This window comes from Triturus cristatus, chromosome 11 (assembly GCF_964204655.1).
Source record: "Triturus cristatus chromosome 11, aTriCri1.1, whole genome shotgun sequence".
NCBI lineage: Eukaryota > Metazoa > Chordata > Amphibia > Caudata > Salamandridae > Triturus > Triturus cristatus.
The window spans coordinates 1,083,262,945-1,083,282,420 of record NC_140594.1 but is presented as its reverse complement, the minus strand read 5'-3'; the positions used below and the strand labels follow the sequence as shown (position 1 = coordinate 1,083,282,420).

Genomic DNA, 19,476 nt, shown 5'->3' with positions numbered 1-19,476 from the left:
GCCCTGTAGGATTACCAGGGCCTGCCATAGGGGTGACCTATGAGAGTATATGTGTTGTAATGGTATGGGATATAGGGTACCTACATCCCTGTAAGGGGTGCTAGCACCACCTTACCCAGACTACAGTAGTGGTCTGGTGGTGTCAGTTTGGGTGACTGTCCCAGGGTGGCACAATAAGTGCTGCAGCCCTGGTAGGCCTACTGGGGGACCCATGCCCTGGGTACCTAGGGTACCATCTACAAGGGACTGGTAGGGCATACCCAGCATCCAATTAGGTTTGTACCTAGAGTACTTTACATCAGTTTTAGGGAGAAAGCAGATAGGCTGGGGTCCTGGATAGCAGGATCCCAGCCAGACTAGTCAAAAACCACTTAAATACCAGGCAAAAAGTTGGGGGCAACCATTAGTCAGATTCCACTCTCCTACATAACCCCCCCCCCCCCCAAACGAAAGGAGATAAGGCTAACCTTGTCCAGATAAGCCTTTATTTCCTGAGTGGCCATATAAGGAAGAACCTGTACTAACATGGTTGCTCCCTGTGTCATGGTCCACTTGGGAAATTCTACCCCAAGGGGTTCTAGAGTTTCTCCAAAGTCTAGGGAAATTACCTGTATTGGTTTTTGGGTCAGAGGTGGGCTGGTGGGGTGTCTGAGTCTGGAAGTGAGGCCCTACTTGGGTTGGTCTCAACCTCCTCAGATCACTGGCCACTATAGAAGCCTTTCTGCCCATGACTGTGTCATATCTGGCCCTAAGGGTCAACCTCTGGCTGCCTACAGCTGGGGGTTGGATCCCTTTGGCTGGAATAGTGGAGGGTCCTGGAAGGTTTGGGGCAACTAGGCCCCAGGTTTCCCTGTTCCCAACAACATCCATTTGAGGGGTGCCTATACCTAAGGGTAAGGGGGATCCCTCAGTTTGTAGAGGAATGTTCACCTGGCTGAAACTACTCTGCTGGGTGTCCCTAATCTGTTGATGAGGGGGTTCCTCTGGACAGGGGCCCAGTAAGGGTCCACTGACCTCCCTGACCCCTGCAGCCCTGGGCTGACTGAGGCAGGGTAGAGAGGGGCAGGATACCTGCTCCAGACTGGGTACCACCTTGGAAGGGTCCCCTGCCACCAGAGAGGTGGGCAGGCCAGGCCTGTCCACTTCTGGGGCAGTTACTTCACAAGGGGCAGGATCAGTTCCCTGAGGAACCTGACCCTTACCTGTAGTCTGGTGGGGGGAGGACTGTTCCTCTTCCCCTATGCTCTCTGTTTGGGTAGAGTGATCCATAGTTTCAGGCTTCACTTTTTCTATTTTTTCCTGGGGTGGAGGTGAGGCCCTCAGGGTCTCATCCACTCTCTCAGGGATTCCTACCATTTTCAAATGGGCCTTGTGGTCAACCTCAGCCCAGGCTGAGATTTCCAGATCATTCCCCAGTAGACAATCTACAGGCAAGTTTGGGGACACTGCCACTCTCTTTGGGCCAGTGACCCCTCCCCAGCTGAGATTTACTACTGCCATGGGATGGTCTGTCCTGATTCCATCTATGTTGGTCACCTGGTAGCTAAACCCAGGTAAAAGCTGATCTAGGGGCACTAGCCTCTTGGTCACCATGGTGACACTGGCCCCTGTGTCCTTATAGGCCACAGCCTTCTGACCATTGATTATTGGTTCTTGTCTGTACCTGCCCAAAATATTGGGGCTCATGGTAAAGTTGGCAAACCCCCTGCCACCATCACAGACCATAGTTGCTTGAGTAGGGGACCTGGATAAGCCAGAGTCCCCCTTAGTTCCCCAAGAAATCCCAACTAAATTTTTGGGTGCACTCCCACCACCTGGGGGATTACTACTAGTAGCAACAGGAGGTGTTGGAGCTGCTTTTGGAGGAACATTTTCTTTATTGCCATTCTTTGGACAGCTGGAGTCAGTTTTCCAGTGGCCAGGTTGCTTACACACATGGCAATATGGTTTCTTGTTATTAGAGGAAGTATTTTGGGACCCACCCCCAGCACTGGGTTTTTGGGGCCCTTCAGGGGTCTTTTCTTGTTTATCATCCCCACCTTTCTCTTTGGGCTTAGTGGAATCCTTCTTCTGGTCACCAACTTGGTTCTTAGGCCTAATCCTGGTTCTGACCCATTTGTCTGCCTTCTTTCCCAATTCTTGGGGAGAGGTCAGATCAGAGTCCACCAGGTGCTGGTGTAAAAGTTGGTTCTGACAATTATTAAGAATCTGCTCCCTCATTATGAGATTATACAATCCTTGATAATCCTTAACTTTACTGCCATTTAACCAACCTTCCAGTGCCTTGGTTGCACAATCCACAAAGTCTACCCAATCTTGATTCTGTGCTTTCTGGGTGTCTCTGAACTTAAGTCTGTATTGATCAGTGGTTAAGCCAAACCCATCTATTAAAGCAGCTTTCAAGATATAATAATCATCAGCATCCTCTTCTCTTACAGAGAGGAGCTTGTCTCTACCTTTATCTGAAAAGGAGAGCCACAGGATTGCTGCCCACTGCTCTACTGGGACCCTCTGTACTCTACATGCCCTTTCAAGAGCAGATATCCATTTGTGGATATCATCCCCATTCTGATAGGGGGGCACAATCTTATGGAGGTTCCTATTGTCAGGGACTTTCTCTCTAACTCTAGGGGTTTCATCACTGCCACCAGGGGTCTCTAGACCCCACTTCTTTGAAGCTTTCTGAAGCTCCAGGGCTTCCCTGTCCAATGCTAACTGTTCTCTTTTAAGCTGAAGCTTAGCCTGCTCAAATTTGATCAGTCTGCATTTCATCTCATGGGAGGATTCTCTTCTCTGAGAAGAGGCAGAGGACCCTTTGGATCTCTCAGAATGGTTGGATCCCACTGAGGGGGATCTGTTCCTTCTGGGATCCACCACTCTCCTTTTAAGGATGGAGGGAGTGCCTCTTGGGCCATCACCTCCAGTTTGTGAGTGGTTTGTTTCTTCCAGGTCAGGACTTTCATCCTCTTCCTGGTCCTCATCAGAGTCCACTCTGGGAGTGTCCTCTTCTGATGGATGCCCACCCACTCTGTCTGTCCCTCTGGACCCTATGGACTCCATAAAGTCTGCTATGAGCAGGATTTCCCTGAGACGTTGGGTGTTGGCACCTTTGTTTGTCTCCAGTTTTCTAAGGGTGCACATCTCCCTGAGCTCTGCAAAGGAGAGATGATCATACTTATCAACTGGGACCCTTTGGGGTCCTTCCATAGCCTTAGTGGCACCTTTACCTGAAGACATGTTTAGTGTAGTGATAGTGGTGTATCTACCTACACTAAGTGTGGCCTACTGAACCCTCTCTTGAGTTGTAGTCAAGGTGTGCTAAACCCTCTACACACAACTCTAAGTTCAGTAGAACTTATTGTATTCTAGCTTGAATTTATATGTACCTTTGGTACCTTGTGGCTTTCACTTTAGAAATTCAATTTGTTCTCTGGTAAAACAATGGCAAGCTTGAATCCAACCGCTGCACACCAATGTGAGAAGTTGGCCTGGCATATGCTGTTCCTAGTTATAGGGACACCTTGCACCAGTCCGATTCGACTCCTATTGATGATAGGTTTAAGACAACCTTTAAAGAAAGCTATCCTAGTGGTAGCTGTGGAGAGCAGCCTTCAGGCTAAGTCTTGAAGGAGTGTTAAGCTTATTGTTTTACCATAATAACCTCTTGAATAACCAAATGAAAGAGTAGCCCACACAGGTATATATATAAAATATATGTATTTATTCTAGACAGAATCCCACAGTCACTTTATGTGGCTAGTGGCAAAGTTACAATTCAAACAAGCATTTATAAACACAATAAATAGCACAGAAATCAATGGGCCCCAGGGGGGGACCAAACCATATACTAAAATAGTGGTATAAGAACCACGACAATTCTACAGGCAATGCCTAGGGTATTCAGGATCGCTTGCCCCTTCAGAATCCACCCACAGTTAAGAGGAAGGGGACCCACGGGAGACGCGTGCAGTGCAAAGAGCTGCTATCGGGATCGCAATGTTAGCCTATGGAGAATGTCGCGGTTGAATATTTAAAGTTTAAGGACACTTCTAGCAACAGTACAAAGTTAAGACTTAAGACTTAAGGCTTTGGAGAGCCCACCACCACTGGAGTACCGAAGTACCACTGTTACCTGCCCCAGGGAAGCCGGGTGCATAGGTCGATTCTGGTGTCGGGTCGCGGGCTGATTTTCTATGGAAAAGTAGTCCAAACTGCTGCTAGCTGAAAGCGTCGTTGAAGTCGTGAAGATTAAAGTTGAAGAGAAGATAAAGATGAACCTGAAAGCAGAGGGGACAGAGTCTGGGTCACAGCAAAGTGACCAGGGAGCTCACAGGAAGGAGCTCGTGGATGTCGGGTGCTTCAGGTGTTGAAGGTACAGCTGGGCTCTGCAGTCACGGGCTCCGGGAGGCTTCAAGGAAGGCCAGCTTCTGGAGGGCGACTGTCCCACGTCGGCTGAGGGTCGCTGCGGTGTTAGTGTCCCGATTGGATCCACTAAGCATTGGCAACCGCAACCCACGCAAGATGAACAAAGCAGCTGCCGGTGCAGACCCACGAGGTCTGAGGGTGCTCTCCTTTGCAGGGAGCGTAGAGCAGGCCTGGAGCAACCAGGGGAACTCTTGGAAAGATAGGTTTTCCTCCGTCAGGGCCCACAAGTCGAGAGACAAGGGACCGCGGAGGGCAGCAAAATGGAGTGCGTAAAAGGGCTCCCACGGGCCACCGGAGCGGGCTAGGGAGCTGAGCTTTGGCACGGATGCTGCTGGAAGGTTGGCTCAGAAATGGGCCAAAGCACCACTTCCCCACTGGTCGGGGTCAGGTGCTATGCAAGAGGTGGCCGGGGTCTCGGGGTATGCAGGGATCTCGGCACCCACGTGGTCCACGGTGCTCAGGCTTGCTGGGCACGCTCACAGGACTCTGGGATGCACTGGAGACCCACCTCAAGGTTGATGGAAGGCGTCGAAGTTCGTGAGAGCAGCGAAGTTCCAACCGGGTATCTTGCAGTCTTTTAGGTGCCTGCCAAGCAGGGGGATAACTCCTTTATCCCAAGTGAGATTTCTTCAGTCAGCTGGGCAGCAGCTCGTCGAAGGTCAGTTCTGTGAAGTTCTGGACGAATCTAAGGCTCTAGGGCAAAGATATTCCCATATATCCCCAAGATTAGGGGATGGTCCAAAATAGAGCCTACCAATCAGAGTAGAGGCGGGAAAGGGTGGCTACACCCACTCCCCTTTGTGTGTTTCCCGCCTGGGCGAGGGGCAGGATGCCCCTGAACCGGTTCCAGGCGGTGTATGCAGAATTGGGGCTCTGCAGCTGCCTACGTGCAACTCTGAAAGGTCATTTGGTGCACCCACCCTGTTCCAATCCACATATCCTGTCTGGGGAGGTGCTGGCACCTCCCTGCCACAGGAGCCCTATTGTCCAGATGGCGAGGCTGGGGTTTTCCCCAGCAACAGCCAGCCAGAGTCGTGTAGGTGGCGGACAGTAGCCATTTTGTGGTACATGTGCACTTTTAAATTGGTGTCTAAATTCTACCGCTTTTCCCATATCACCCTCCTAGCAAGGGGGAATCGTGCCCCCATGCCCATGGCTGGACTGGGGGTATGATTCCTTCATGTTTGACACCAAACACGATATGGTTCTGTGTAGCCATTCTCAAGTTATCGCGATGACGCGATTCACTTATAATGCGGTTTAGAGTATATGGTATGGCTACACTACAAACAACCCAGTAACGGTTTTACGAAGGTTGCAGGGAGGTCCTACTCACGTAGGGGTCCCCCCTCACACATACCTCAGCACCCAGCCCTGTAGGATTACCAGGGCCTGCCATAGGGGTGACCTATGAGAGTATATGTGTTGTAATGGTATGGGATATAGGGTACCTACATCCCTGTAAGGGGTGCTAGCACCACCTTACCCAGACTACAGTAGTGGTCTGGTGGTGTCAGTTTGGGTGACTGTCCCAGGGTGGCACAATAAGTGCTGCAGCCCTGGTAGGCCTACTGGGGGACCCATGCCCTGGGTACCTAGGGTACCATCTACAAGGGACTGGTAGGGCATACCCAGCATCCAATTAGGTTTGTACCTAGAGTACTTTACATCAGTTTTAGGGAGAAAGCAGATAGGCTGGGGTCCTGGATAGCAGGATCCCAGCCAGACTAGTCAAAAACCACTTAAATACCAGGCAAAAAGTTGGGGGCAACCATTAGTCAGATTCCACTCTCCTACAGTTGCATACAATAAAAACAGTAGACATGACGTCATTTTACACTGTAGTGTAGTTCCTATTTCCCTTATAGGCTCTGCGCATTGGAATAATATACACTATAGTTTTTGCATAGGACTTAGGTCAGTATGCTCCTATCGAGTACATTAAACTTGATTACATTGTGTGCCAGCTAACTCAGAGGCCACTAGAAACTTCTCGAATGAACAAGAAGGGATTTGTTTCTGACAACCGCATAAACATAACAACGTTATTTCCCTTAGAATCGGAACGCGTCTCAGAATCGTGGAAACCATAGATAACAGTTTCACTCAGTCAATCGTGCATGCTTGGATTCAGGGAAACCTATATATGGGTATCTAAATCGAAACACAACAACACCATCCCTGCACATATAGTATACCTTCTGACGGTATACCTGTTATCCTAACCACTGCAAGGCATACATGACATAAACTTCAATAGCAGGGCGTAAAATGCAGCATCAGAACCCATGGGTCATAACTGCTGAGCAGATTATGCAAATCCTGGCTATGTGAACAACATGCATCATAACACCAGGGCATGTGCTGCAGTAGAATAAACAATAAAAATACCTGAATCATCAATGCAATGCGAACCTATGCACATCGTGATAATGCAATACTAAGAACCACATCCGTGAGGACTTCGGTGCCTGTATGACAGTCAGTGGGGGGTGAAACACATAAATTACCTGGAGCACATAGAGCAAGGAATACCTGCATTACGAGATAATTCCCAAAAGCCTTTACAACACAATGGGGGTCCTCCATCGGGTCTCCCCTGTTAGTTCATCAAAGAAAAATGCCCCCAAAGTAGGAGCAGCTGCCCGCGACCGCACGGGCTGCTGCTTCAGGAGAAATGGGGACAGCCGAAGAGTTAAGGCCACAGGGACCGAGCGGGTCCTCTGTCAAGAGTTCCCTTCCCCCCTCGGATACCTGGTTATAAGGGCCCATGTCAGCAGGAGCTTCCTAGCCTCTTCCTCTCCGGGTCTCCCGGCAGCCGTCTTCTCTGGACCGCTCTCGGCCCCGCCCTGATCTCCTTGACGGGACCTTCCGCAGACAGGCGCCCTTCTCTTGCCCCTTTTAGGCAGAAGGCCGTGCCTGTAGGCCCGCGAGGCTCCTGTTTCTTCCAGGTGGGGCTGGTGGAAGCTCGCAAGGCTTCTGGCTTACTCTCACGGGTGGGCCCTGTCCCCTGAGATGTGAGCTTTGCCCCAGCTACTATGGGGAACAGCCAGACTGGGTTTCCTTGCGGCTGGCATGTCGTCCTGCAGCCTGGGTCCACGTAGCAGAGCCCTGGCTGCTGTCGGGTAAATAGAAACGATGTAAGGACCATGTCCAGTGGGGCAGTGGTTTAAAATAAAAACGTGAACCGATCACCATGCGGCTGTCAGCAACCAGCCTACAGCGTTCACTACGCACAGGACACACAGGAAATCAAAGTAGGTGCTCTCCCTACACCGGCCTTCAACAACAGTGGGATAATAAGGGGGCTGAGGACACTGGTGGTGCACAACGCAGGTGGACAGGCAGGCCGGCACACCCAGGCAAGTATAAGACCAGGATGGCGGTTGCTCCTCACCTCACCACAGTGCGTTAGGGGATCCAAAGTCAGGGAGCAGCTGGCAGCAGGGCAACAAGCAAGAAAGCAATCCAGAGAGTCCTTTAGGTCACGCAGCCAGTAGCAGGGCAACAGCAGAAGAGCAGTCTAGTTAAGTCCATTGTGCAGCGCAAGCAGTCCTTCTGACAGAGGTTCGGTCCCAGTCCCCAAAGTGCTCAAAAGGTGTGGGGTCAGAGCCCCTGTACTTATACTCTGAGGCCTGGCTTCTAGAAGGTGGGAGAAGGTTCCAATAAGATCTGGTCAGGCCCAGGAGTTTCCCTCCACCCTTGCACTTGCTCCAGACATCAGTAGGGGGTAAACGAGCCCTTTGTGTGAGGGCAGGACACAGCCCATACAAATGTTAAGTGTTAACACCTCTCACTCTCCCAGCCCAGGAAGACCATTCAAATGCTGATGCAACCCAGTTACACCCAGCCCTCCCTGTGTGATGGCTGCCTGGAAAGTATGCACAAACCGAGCTGTCGCTCTGCCCTGGATGTGAATTGGAGTCAGGCTGCAAAGCACAGAAAAGTTATTAACACAGAGAAATGCCCACTTTCTAAAAGTGTCATTTCTAAAATAGTAATAAGAAATTCACCAACACCAGTAAGCGTGATTTTTCACCACTATTCCAAACATGGCAGCGCTACTCCTTTCGGATAAGGAATCGCCACTAAAAGATATATCAGGGAATTCCCAATGCAAACCGATGAGAAGAGCAGGCCTCACAGCAGTGAGAAACAAATAGGGTGTTTGTCACTACCAGGACATTCCACACAACAAAGGCTTTTGTCCTACATTTTACCTACACAGCACCCTGCCCATAGGTCTAGCTAGGGCCTACCCTAGGGGTGACTTATATGTAGTAAAAGGGGAGTTTCAGATGTGGCAACCATTTTAAATGCCACATCACTGCGACAGCAAACTGTGCAGGCAGGCCCTGCAGTGGCAGAGTCCTGAGACAGGTTTAAAAGGCAACTTCTGTGGGTGGTGCAAGCAGCGCTGCCGGCCCACTGGTAGCATTTAATTTACAGGCCCTGGGTATATGGGATACCACTGTGCAAGGGACTTACAGGTAAATTAAATAAGCCAAATACATGTAAGCTAGTTATATCAAGTTTACAAGAGAGAGCATGTGCACTTTAGCACTGATTAGAAGTGGTAAAGTGCCCAGAGTCAAAAACCCAACAAAAACAGGTCAGAAGAAAATACAGGAGGAAGGCAAAAAGCTTGGGGATAACCCTGCAGAAAAAGGGCCCCGTCCAAAAACGATAAAAAAAAGGCATTGTCATTTACAATGCCAAAAGCCTAAACGCTCACAAATGCGAGACCTATTGCACTGCAAATGCTTGGTTTTGTTTGTGGTTTAGAAGAGATTTTTATCTGTGTTTACTTTCACACTCGCATCTCTAATCTAAGACGAGGTTGATTTATGAAAGATCTTAATGGTTTGAGTGATTTGGACCCGGTCCCTATAATCCGGGCAATGGGAATTATGCGATTTTAGCAGCCTTGGTGACTTCTGCTTAGTTGTGGATTTGCCATATAATCCATCGTCTGCTATATAATGTAGAGATTGTAACCCCCAAAAAATATTTCTTGCTCAAATATATCAAAATGTAGTAAATATGCAGGGACACTTTCTGCCGCTCAGTGGAAGGCCCTTCACTAAGTTTGTTGCTTATTGCTGTATTTGGATGTTAAACTGATACTGATGAGGTACACCATGTACCCGGGCAGTGTTAACAAGTGTAAAATGACAAAATAATGAAGTGATGCTATCACAAAATGTGCAGTATTACGTTGCATAATGTGCCTTTTCTTGCCGTATAATTTTATCAACCCTGACTCATATTTTGGTCCTCCACTGCCGCATATTTCCAGTGGCCATTGATAACTGAGCCACAGCCAGACTCCACACATCGTATTGTTCTGTGCACAGCAGCCCTTGATCATAATGTAGCTGCTGCTGCAAAAACAAATTCTGTTAAATGTTTTGTTGCTCCTATGAGTTACTTTCACACAGTACTAATGCTTGGCACTGTGCAATTTATACACGGTGCCAATTATAATATAGGCATAAGGTGTCAACAAAATGATGAGAAAACTAACAAAGTGACCTCTGAGTTGGTTCTGAACACCTGTCGAAGCTTGTCCAGGCAAGGTCAGAATTGGAAGCCTCTGCAGCTATGGGCAGCTTGTTACAGTGTGATGTATCTAAGAATGATATCTTTGTAGTGCATGCATAAAATTATATATGGATATATATATATATATATATATATATATATATATATATATATATTTCCCCCCCACACCCCAGATATTTATATCTGGTTGATCTGGTCAGGTGATAGTTATTTACTTGCCACGCTCCAAACTTTTTATTTTTTCTGCCAAAGATCGCAATATTTGTTTGTTCAGAGTTTATTGTCATATCATTTAAGTAACAATAATTGTACAAGACGTCAAGCAGTCTTTGGAGTACCATCGGTGTTTGGCTTAAAAGAACTATGTCTTCTGCCTAGAGGAGTGAGTTAATGTGATGGTTCGCCAAATTGGGTGCATGGCTGACTACTGAGTTTAGTGCCGGTAACAAATTGCGCACAAACAAATTGAAAAGATCCGGAGCTAGTACACTTCCCTGCTTGATGCCTTGTTGCCAAGATGTCATTTAATATTGGTTCCAGGATTTGCCAGACTTTTAGCTTAGCCCAGAGTAGTTGGCGATTTAATGTAGTCAGAAGCCTTCCTGTAGTCTATAAAGCAGCAGTAGAGAAACTCCTTTTTTTTCTTATCACCACACGATTGTCAATAGCATCTGAGAATGGTCTAAAGCTAGTTTGGTTGAAAGGCAACAGGTTATTTGCACCCGCCCATTCTTCTAGGTCTTCCAGCAGTAGCGCAGCAAAGTCGTTGGCTATCATCATATTACACTCCTGGATGTTGAGGCCGTCGGGAAGCTTCATTGACCCTTATTTAGGTCGAGCCTGGGCACCATGTGCCCTGCTCTGTGAGGCATGCTGTATTCAAGTATGGACTTGAAGCCCCTCCCACTGCCCATATTTTTCATTGGCTTGTGTTACTGTCCTTCGTAAATGGTGGCTTTTGATTCATTAATAGGCCTGTTAGTCCCTCCTTAGTATCGCCTTGTCTTCATTTGTAACCTACCATGAGGACTAGACCTTTTAGTTCGGTTTTTACATGGTACCTCTTATTTAGTCTGTAAGCACTATTTTCTTTAATAAGTTTCACCTACTGCAGGCACGACATGCTTTCCTGCAATGCGCTTTCACTTTTGAAGCAGCCCGGTACAATGGCTGCTGCTTCTTTGAAATGCAATAGGTCTCGCACTTACAAGAGTTTGAGCTATCAGCAATGTAAATGACAATGCCTGTTATTTATGTGTTAATTATCAAAACATGAATAAAAGGCATTGCCATTTATAATGGCAATAGCTTAAACTCTTGCAAATATGAGACCTATTACATTGCAAATGCTTGTCGCAAATCAGGTGTGGGGTCGATTTTTGCCATGAGGGGGGGATGGATTCAGTGATTATGCAGATGTTAAACAGATTTTCCATAGAAGCGGACCAAAATGCAAAATCTTGTTTGTATACTAATGTTGGAACGCTGTTAGGGCCATGGGCACCGTCAGGTCTGCTTTTCTGAATCAGATTTGTTATTCTCAGAAAAAGTTGCATACTGAGGAAGTTGCACTGCTGTTGCTGCAGTTTTTTGTTGCCCTGAGGTTTGCTTGCTCTGGCTGAGTTGTTGGTTAGGCCCTTTTTGTTGTTGGTTTGTACAGAGTTGTAACATGTTGTATCCAATTTTCTGGGGTAACGTTACTCCTGTTTTTATTAATTGGTTCTGATCCCCTGTTTAGGCGGTTGATTGTCATCCAGAAGTCCTTTGGGTTTTTATTTCGGCATGCCAGAAAGAGTTCAGTATGGAATTCTTCCTTCTGTTTTTGCTTGGCTTCGTAGCTTCTTGCTCAGGGTTCTTTTCGGGATCTGTAGGTCTCTTGTGTTTGAAGAAGTAAATCTTATCATCATCATCATAAAACTTTATTTCGGCCTCTATGGCCATAAAAGCACAGATAAAAATACGATACATGATATTCAGTTCATAAAAAGTAACCATTGCTCTGCGTGAGGTTTCCCGTAGCACATTATTAATATAGAGTTGCAAGCATTTTACATAATATGATCGTCTCTCCCACTCGCCAGCCTCAACCTACCAAAGACTAACCCATGGATATATCAGCCATGAAATACTTGTCCAATATACAGGCTTCAAGAGATCTTTACGTTAGTCAGACAATGGGGTTCGATAAATTGCATGTGCATGGCCTATAAAATGGCCTTTACAGAAAGCCAACATCGTTCAACTATGAATTAAATTCAGTAAAGGGCTTGTGCAAAACTTGGGCGCATAGTGGCATTTGCATTATTTAAAAGAACAGAATCAGTTAAATCAGTTAAGTGCACGTGCCGTACCTAGACAGGAAAAGGACCATTACAATAAACCTGGAATATTCAACTATTCCACAAACCTGGCTTAAAATGCAATAAATTACCCTATTTATTATGAAAGTTTTATTTAGCGCGAACATGACCACCGAGGATATCTGAGCGCTTTACAGATTATGTAACACAAGGGAATAAGCATACAAAACAGAATAAATAAAGCAACAAATTCAAAGGCTAAAATTATCCAAAATTCTCGTGAAGGCAAAGCAAAACACATCCGCATCAACAGAGGGAGAAAAAAGATCACAGTCTAGAATTGTCCGACAGCCTCGTGAACAAGGTGGCTGGGCAAGAGTCAACGGGTATGGACCCAGAATCAGTGGAAGGTACCAGTCTAAGGCATAAATTTCTTCATCAGGAGCCCTTTGACTTCTTTTTTGAAGAAGACAGTAGACGGATTCACCCTTACTTCGGGGGGTAGGGAGTTCCAGATCCTCAGAGCCAACCCTGAGAAGGCTCGGCTATAGGTCTTTTTTTTCTTAAATGTTTTAGGTTTAAGCAGAAGCAATCTAGCACCTCTGGAGTCTCTAGAACCACAGGAGAGTTCCAGTTTATGCGCAAGGTACAGCGGAGTCTTGAAGTGGATGGCTTTTTGAGCCATGCATGCAATTTTTAGCTGTATCCGAGCTTCATAAGGCAGCAAATTCAGTTCCTGCAAGTCCGGAGAGATGTGGTGGTATTTTCTTGTGCCAGTTAAGAGCCTCGCAGCTGAATTGAGCGTAGCCCTCAGAGGAGCCATCCTCACTCTGGGCAGGCTGCAAAGTGTTGCGCTACCAAAGTCCAGCTTTCAGATCACTAATGCTTGTACTGCAACCTTTAGGCCATGAGCAGGGAGGAAGGGTTTGAGCTTCCTAAGTAAGCTGAGTTGGAAATTTGCTCCTTTGACGAGGGAACTGATGTGCTTCTGCAAGTTCAGGCTTTTGTCAAGAATGATGCCCAGAGATGATGCCGAGTCTAAGTTAAGAGCTGTCAGCTGATTCAACCATTGCTCCATGACGAGGGATTGGCTGTGGGGTGAGATCAGTAGGAATAACCCTATGGATATTAGTATCAGTAAAGTGCATGTGCATACTTCAGCGGCAAGTTGGGTTTTGCTTTGTTCCTGGGCCGCACTCTTTAAAGTGCGTGTGTGCAACATGAACGGCACGAAGGCCATTACAATTACCCAAAACCGGCATTTTTAATGCTATCATGGTGGCCCTCACCTAGCAGCATTCAACAGTAAATAAAATGGAGAAGTGTAAAAGCAACAATTTGTATAACACATAATGATTAAAAAGAAGATCATTAAAACATCATACAGTCAATTCATTCAGTTGGAAAAACATAAAAAGGGGGCCCGATTTACATAATATGCAACGTTGAACATGCGAGGCCTATGGTTTCATTTTTAAGATGGGCCTGCGGGTGCTCCACATAGAAAATAAAAAACGTGATGTAGAGAACACAATGGGTAAGTGGGTATCATATTTCAATAGCCTAAAAACCTCACTACAGTGTCTGGACCACAAATTTCTGCACAACTGAAGCAGCCATCGAATCCTTGCCCTCTTGTATCCTTGACGGAAAAATAACACATGATATTCCATTTCCTCTGGGTTATTACAAGCTAGCAGGAGTGTAACACAGGCCCCTGCATCCCCCGCGGTGCGGGGGGGGCCCCCCGAGGTGCAGGGCGCTCCCTCAGCACAGTACTTCTGCCTGTGCGCTCCGGAATAAATCCGGAGGGGGGCCCCTCCGTGTATATTGCAGGGGGGCCCCTTGAACTTTTGTTACGCCACTGCAAGCTGGGCAACCCAGATTGAATGAACCCGCCCACTTGTTTGTAAAAGTACGCAACAGGAGCACCCCATGTCTAATTTGCAAATATAGCTTTTTAGTTTAGTAAATCTTATTGTAAAAATGGCTCGTGGACCACTAGCAAGAGCAGATAGTAGCCTTTGCACGAGGAGATCCCAGTCATTGAACCGAACTCGGGATGGGGTCACCTCTAGACCTCTGAGCTTGCCTCCAGTCGCGCTAGTACCTCACCATGGGTTCGCAAGTAAGGAGCACGGATCAGCCTTCCCAGGATATCTATGCATAACCAATATGAATACCAACTTGCCCTGTTGTAGATTCCCAGGATGACCCTCCGATATGGGTTTGCAATGAGGATATGCATTCCTCCTTCTCGCTCAAGGGATTGATACCCTAAAAGGTGTGACTTGTTGTGTGACACCCAATTACAGCCTCTCAAAAGTCCAGGGGGCATATTATCAAGAACGGAGTTAAGATTATCGACGCTTTAGCGGCAGAAAACTGCCACTAAAGTGGCGATAATGGGCTTGATAATATGCCGCAGAGAATTCCAATAGAAACCCATGTTCACACCAGAACATGGGCTTCTATGGGAATTCTCAAGGGCAGATTATCAAGCCCATTATCGCCGCTTTAGCGGCAGTTTCATGCCGCTAAAGCGGCGATAATTTTAACGCCGTTTCTTGATAATATGCCTCCGGGTTTGTTTTGTTCTTCTTTGACTCCAGAAAGAAACTACATCAATTGTAAGAGAGCACATTCTGCTTTTCATAGACAACCCTTGTATTTTTAGGGGAAAATGCTAGAATACTCATACTGGGGGTTCACGCACTGCCTCCGATTATGCTTAAAATACGTGTCCGTGCCTTTTTTGTCTGTTATTTTTAGCCCCGGTGAAAGCTCTCTTAAATGTTTTTATTTTTCAGGATTGAGATCCTATGATCACCTTTGCAGGAAAGTGGCTGAAGATGTAGGTGCCGTCATCATTTCCATTGAGTAAGTACTACGCGTTCACGAATATGCAACTCAACAGTGATTGATATGTTTTTACCTGGACAACAAGAGCCATGTTTGTACCTGTAAGAATACAGAAGATCCTATGCAGTCATCAAGCTTCTTGTTAGCTTCGTAACCTGCAAGCTGTGTTAATCTTTCCACTCATTCACTGAACTGAACTAAGCATCAGTAACAAGTGCAGGAGACTTTAAATAACTTCAGTTATTGCAAAGGCTAGAAGGTATTTAAGATGGTGTCGAAGAAACAATTGGAAACTCCACAGGGACTCACTTGCCTACCTTGATAGTGACATGAAGCAGCTAATCTCTCACAATGGACTACTCTGCAAGTCAATTAAAATAAACATGACCAAGATCAAGGGAGCTCACATGTTAGTTCTTAGAAGTATTGCTTGTTTATAAAGCTGCAATAGATTGAGGTCATCAAATTTTCCCTGATGAGCCCATGCAGTAGGATGGTCAGTCAGAATGGATAAACTCTGTGCGTCAGCCTCGGCGCGGGGCATCTGTAGTTAGTTCAGTTCTGCCCGTGCTTTTCCCCTCTGTAGTGGCTGTAGTTAACTTTTTGATGAGGTCTGAATGGGGGAGAAAACTGGCACAAATGCAAGAATGATATTATTGCAGGCTGTTCAAAAATGGTTAACTTGAAATGTGTGTGTGTGTGTGGGAGGGGGGAGCAGTAGATGGCATCAAAAATTCCAGTCTGGGGTGTGGACTTTTGGCCCTTGATGATGCATTTCAGTGCTTGATTTGTAAAATATTAAGTGCCAGGGCTCTCGTCAGGAGGCTACTGCAGCTTGCACCACAGATTGCCCCTGCAAGCACTGCCAATGATGGTAATAACACAACCACTAACCATCACACTCCTCCAAGCGGACAATTTCAGGCCCAGAAGCTATAAGAATGGCTTGGGCGGCAAGTAATTGTCATTTTTGATGCATATTGAATTAATACTTACCTGTTGTTGTGGTTATCTCTAAATTGGTCAGACAGCGCCACTTTGTGGCCGACTGCCACAAGCACCGGTGCTGACAATTAAGTGCCAGTGCCGAGCACCGGAAACCACTGGCTCAAATTAAGCACTGATGGTCTGCTAACAGCAGCTCATCTCTGCTCTTAACAGGAGGGGACCAGGCCTCCGAACTAGCCAGGGCTGACTTTTAACAGGTGTTTAGAGTAAAACAGGAAGTGCTTCAGTTTAGGTTGATTTGGCTCTGGACATGTTCTCACCATAAGCTTGGAAGTTGTCACCAATCACCTGCTAATGACTACTATAAGGAAAGCTTCCCACCACCAGAACCTCAGAACACAGCTGGACTTGGAAGAGATCAGAAGCGGCAGGAGACGGCCTTTGTTTGTTTCCGGCTAGAGAAGGACCGAGGCCACGCATCTTGCTTCTGCTTGCACCCAGACTATGCAAATGCTTTATAAGGCCAGATGGGCTACCCTCCTGGAACAAATGTTTATTTCTTTTACATGGTAATTGTGTTTTATCGCATCATATTCAGCACTGTACTGTTCCATAAAAACTAGGCCTGGTGGGTAGAGGTGTAGCGCAGCGGCCAGGTCGGCTGGAAACGGGGGCTCACGTTTCGATCCCCGGCGGCAGGTTAGCCCAGCACCATGGGTCTCTGGGCAATAGCTCGCTTAATCTTCCCAACGGCCCCCAGCGACATGACACCCTCGGGTAATTGTTCAAGCTTTACAAATACTGGCGTTATTATTATTATTAAGGTAGCTTAATGAGTTAAGCACTTACTAATGAGACATCCGAGCTCCCTGTGCATCAAAGGTTAGAATCCTTCCAGGGTCAACAAAGACACTCATGCTTCCGAGGTCAGCAAAATAAGTGCAAGTGCTTTCGATAATAGTAGAAAAACTGAAAAAAATGCAGTGTCAAGGCTACATCAAACAAAATGGTGGACAGAGAGCCTTTGTGCTGCAGAAGAGCTCACGAAGCAGCTCTTGTATCTACATGCTGCGCCACTGAGTTCTGTTTTTTATTTATCCTAGTAACTTACAAAGATTATAATAGGGCTGTTGTGGCTAATCTTGTTCGCATGCAGGCCCGGTTCTAGAGGGTGGGCCGGGTGGGCCACGCCCACCCAAACATGAGCCTTGGCCCTCGCAGTGAATCTGCCACTGATGTACAACAACAATAAAAAAAAAATCAGATAACTGGTGATTTATGATCCTGCTGCAGAGCAACCATTTGTCTGTTGGTAGTTTTTATATGCTGATAAACTGAATTTTATGGGAATAGCTCGGTGGGTTACTGCCTTTGTCACAGATATCCTTGTGTTACTTGCAGTTCAGCATTTACTATCCTAGCATAGGACAGTGACCTATGAACGGTCATCAAAGAGCTGCATACAAACTTCACTTTTTTGTGTTGTGATATAGTTAGAACTTCTCCAGTTTTTCATTATTCTAATGTTGCTAAAAAGAGTTTGTTTGGGCAGTTATATATTTTTATCAGTAAAGCCAACCTCCAACCACTGGAGTACTCTTTAAATCCTGAGTTTGTGCTTTTTCAGACCAAACCCCCGTAAAATATATTGCCCACTAGTATGGATGACATGTGATTTCTACACCTTGTAATCCTCATTGGCTTATGTGACATTCTCCGTAGACTGATTTATTGTCTCTGTATAACGTGTGCTGTTATGTAAAGTACTGTGACACCCTACACTGACATGAGTGTCACTATACAACATATGAAATGGATATGAGAGAGGGGCAGCGGAGTGATGAGGGGCAATGGTGGAGGGTGGCACTGATGGAATTCGAAGAGGAGGTCACGGGGTGGGGGTGGAGCTACGGAGAGATGAGGGGTGCTGTCGGAGGGTGACAGTGAGAGAATCCGAGGAGGAGGTCACGGAGTGGGGGTGGAGCTACGCAGAGATGAGGGGCACTTGTGAAGGGTGGCAGTGAGGGAGTCAGAGGGGGAGGTCATGGGGTGGGGGGAACTACGGAGAGATGAGGGGCACTAGTGTAGGGTGGCATTGAGGGAAGCCGAGGAGGAGAAGGTCACAGGGTGGGGGAACTACAGAGAGATGAGGGGCCCTGGCGGAGGGTGGCAGTGAGGGAATCAGAGGAGGAGGTCACAGGGTGGGGGGGGAACTACAGATAGATGAGGGGCACTAGTGGAGGGTGGCAGTGAGGGAAGTCGAGGAGGAGGTAATGGGGTGGGGGGAACTACAGAGAGATGAGGGGCACTAGTGGAGGGTGGCAGTGAGGGAAGCCGAGGAGGATGTCATGAGGCAGGGGGAAACTACAGGGAGATGAGGGCACTAGTGGAGGGTGGCAGTGAGGGAATCCGAGAAGGAGGTCATGGGTTGAGGGTACTACGGAGAGATAAGGGCGCTGGTGGACGGTGGCAGTGAGGGAATCTGAGGAGGAGGTCATGGGGTGGGGAAGCTACAGAGAGATGAGGGGCACTACTGGAGGGTGGTAGTTAGGGACTCTAAGGAGGACCCCATGAGGGGGAGGGGCTACGGAGAGATGAGGGGCAATGTTGGAGGGTGGTATTTAAGTTATCTACAGAGAAAGAGGTCATTGGTGGGGCGCCAAAAAGTCTTCCACATCAGCACTAAGGCCGGTCTTGTCATGGCCTTTCTGTTTTCGTTTATTTAATGAACAGTCAGGTGATTAGGACAACTGTGGAGCATATTTTAAAGTGCGTGCTAATTACATTCACTGCTATATTCAATGTTTTAAGTTTGAAGGTGATTTTACTGTTGTTTTCTACTGGGAATAATGAGTGTGGAACTGCATGGTGGCTGATATTGGGCTGGGGCCCAAGGTCAGCTGTGAGATAAGGTGCAATGGAGGGGATGGTAGAAAAGTGGATAATCAAGCCTGTAAGGGAGTGCGTTGCAGAGTCCGGGGTCAGGTGGAGGTAGTAATGAAGAGGGTTTCTCCCTGAAGGCTCGCACAGAGGAAGCCTGAGTAGTGTCACTTGCCTGATACTCCCACCCTAGAAACCTCCTCTTCCCATCAAAGGGACATTACATGGAAGAAACACTTTTTGAGAGTGATAACATTTAGAAAGAGACTTGGAAAAGAGTGCGTTTTACTGGGTCTTGTAAGACTAAGGAGAGATAAAGGAGGGCCCAGAAGCAGCCCTGGCTAGATATATAAGCGATAAATCGGGCCAGCAGTGGCCCACCCGAATGCACCCTTGGCCCACCCAAATAAAAAATTCCTGGAGCCGGGCCTCTTTGCATGTGGCTAAAATGTTGCAATTTCGTTGCCAAAATAACTTCGAAAAAAAGAGCCCTAGA

The 19,476-nt window shown here is 47.1% G+C and overlaps 1 protein-coding gene across 1 annotated transcript in view; it reads left to right on the top strand.

The window, feature by feature from the left end:
* Nucleotides 1-19,476, top strand: part of NCEH1 (neutral cholesterol ester hydrolase 1) — a 120,480-nt gene that overhangs the window by 77,857 nt on the left and 23,147 nt on the right. The window contains exon 3 of the mRNA XM_085635431.1: nucleotides 15,101-15,170. Within this exon, the coding sequence (XP_085491557.1) occupies nucleotides 15,101-15,170 (70 nt within the window). The remainder of the gene's footprint in view (nucleotides 1-15,100; nucleotides 15,171-19,476) is intronic.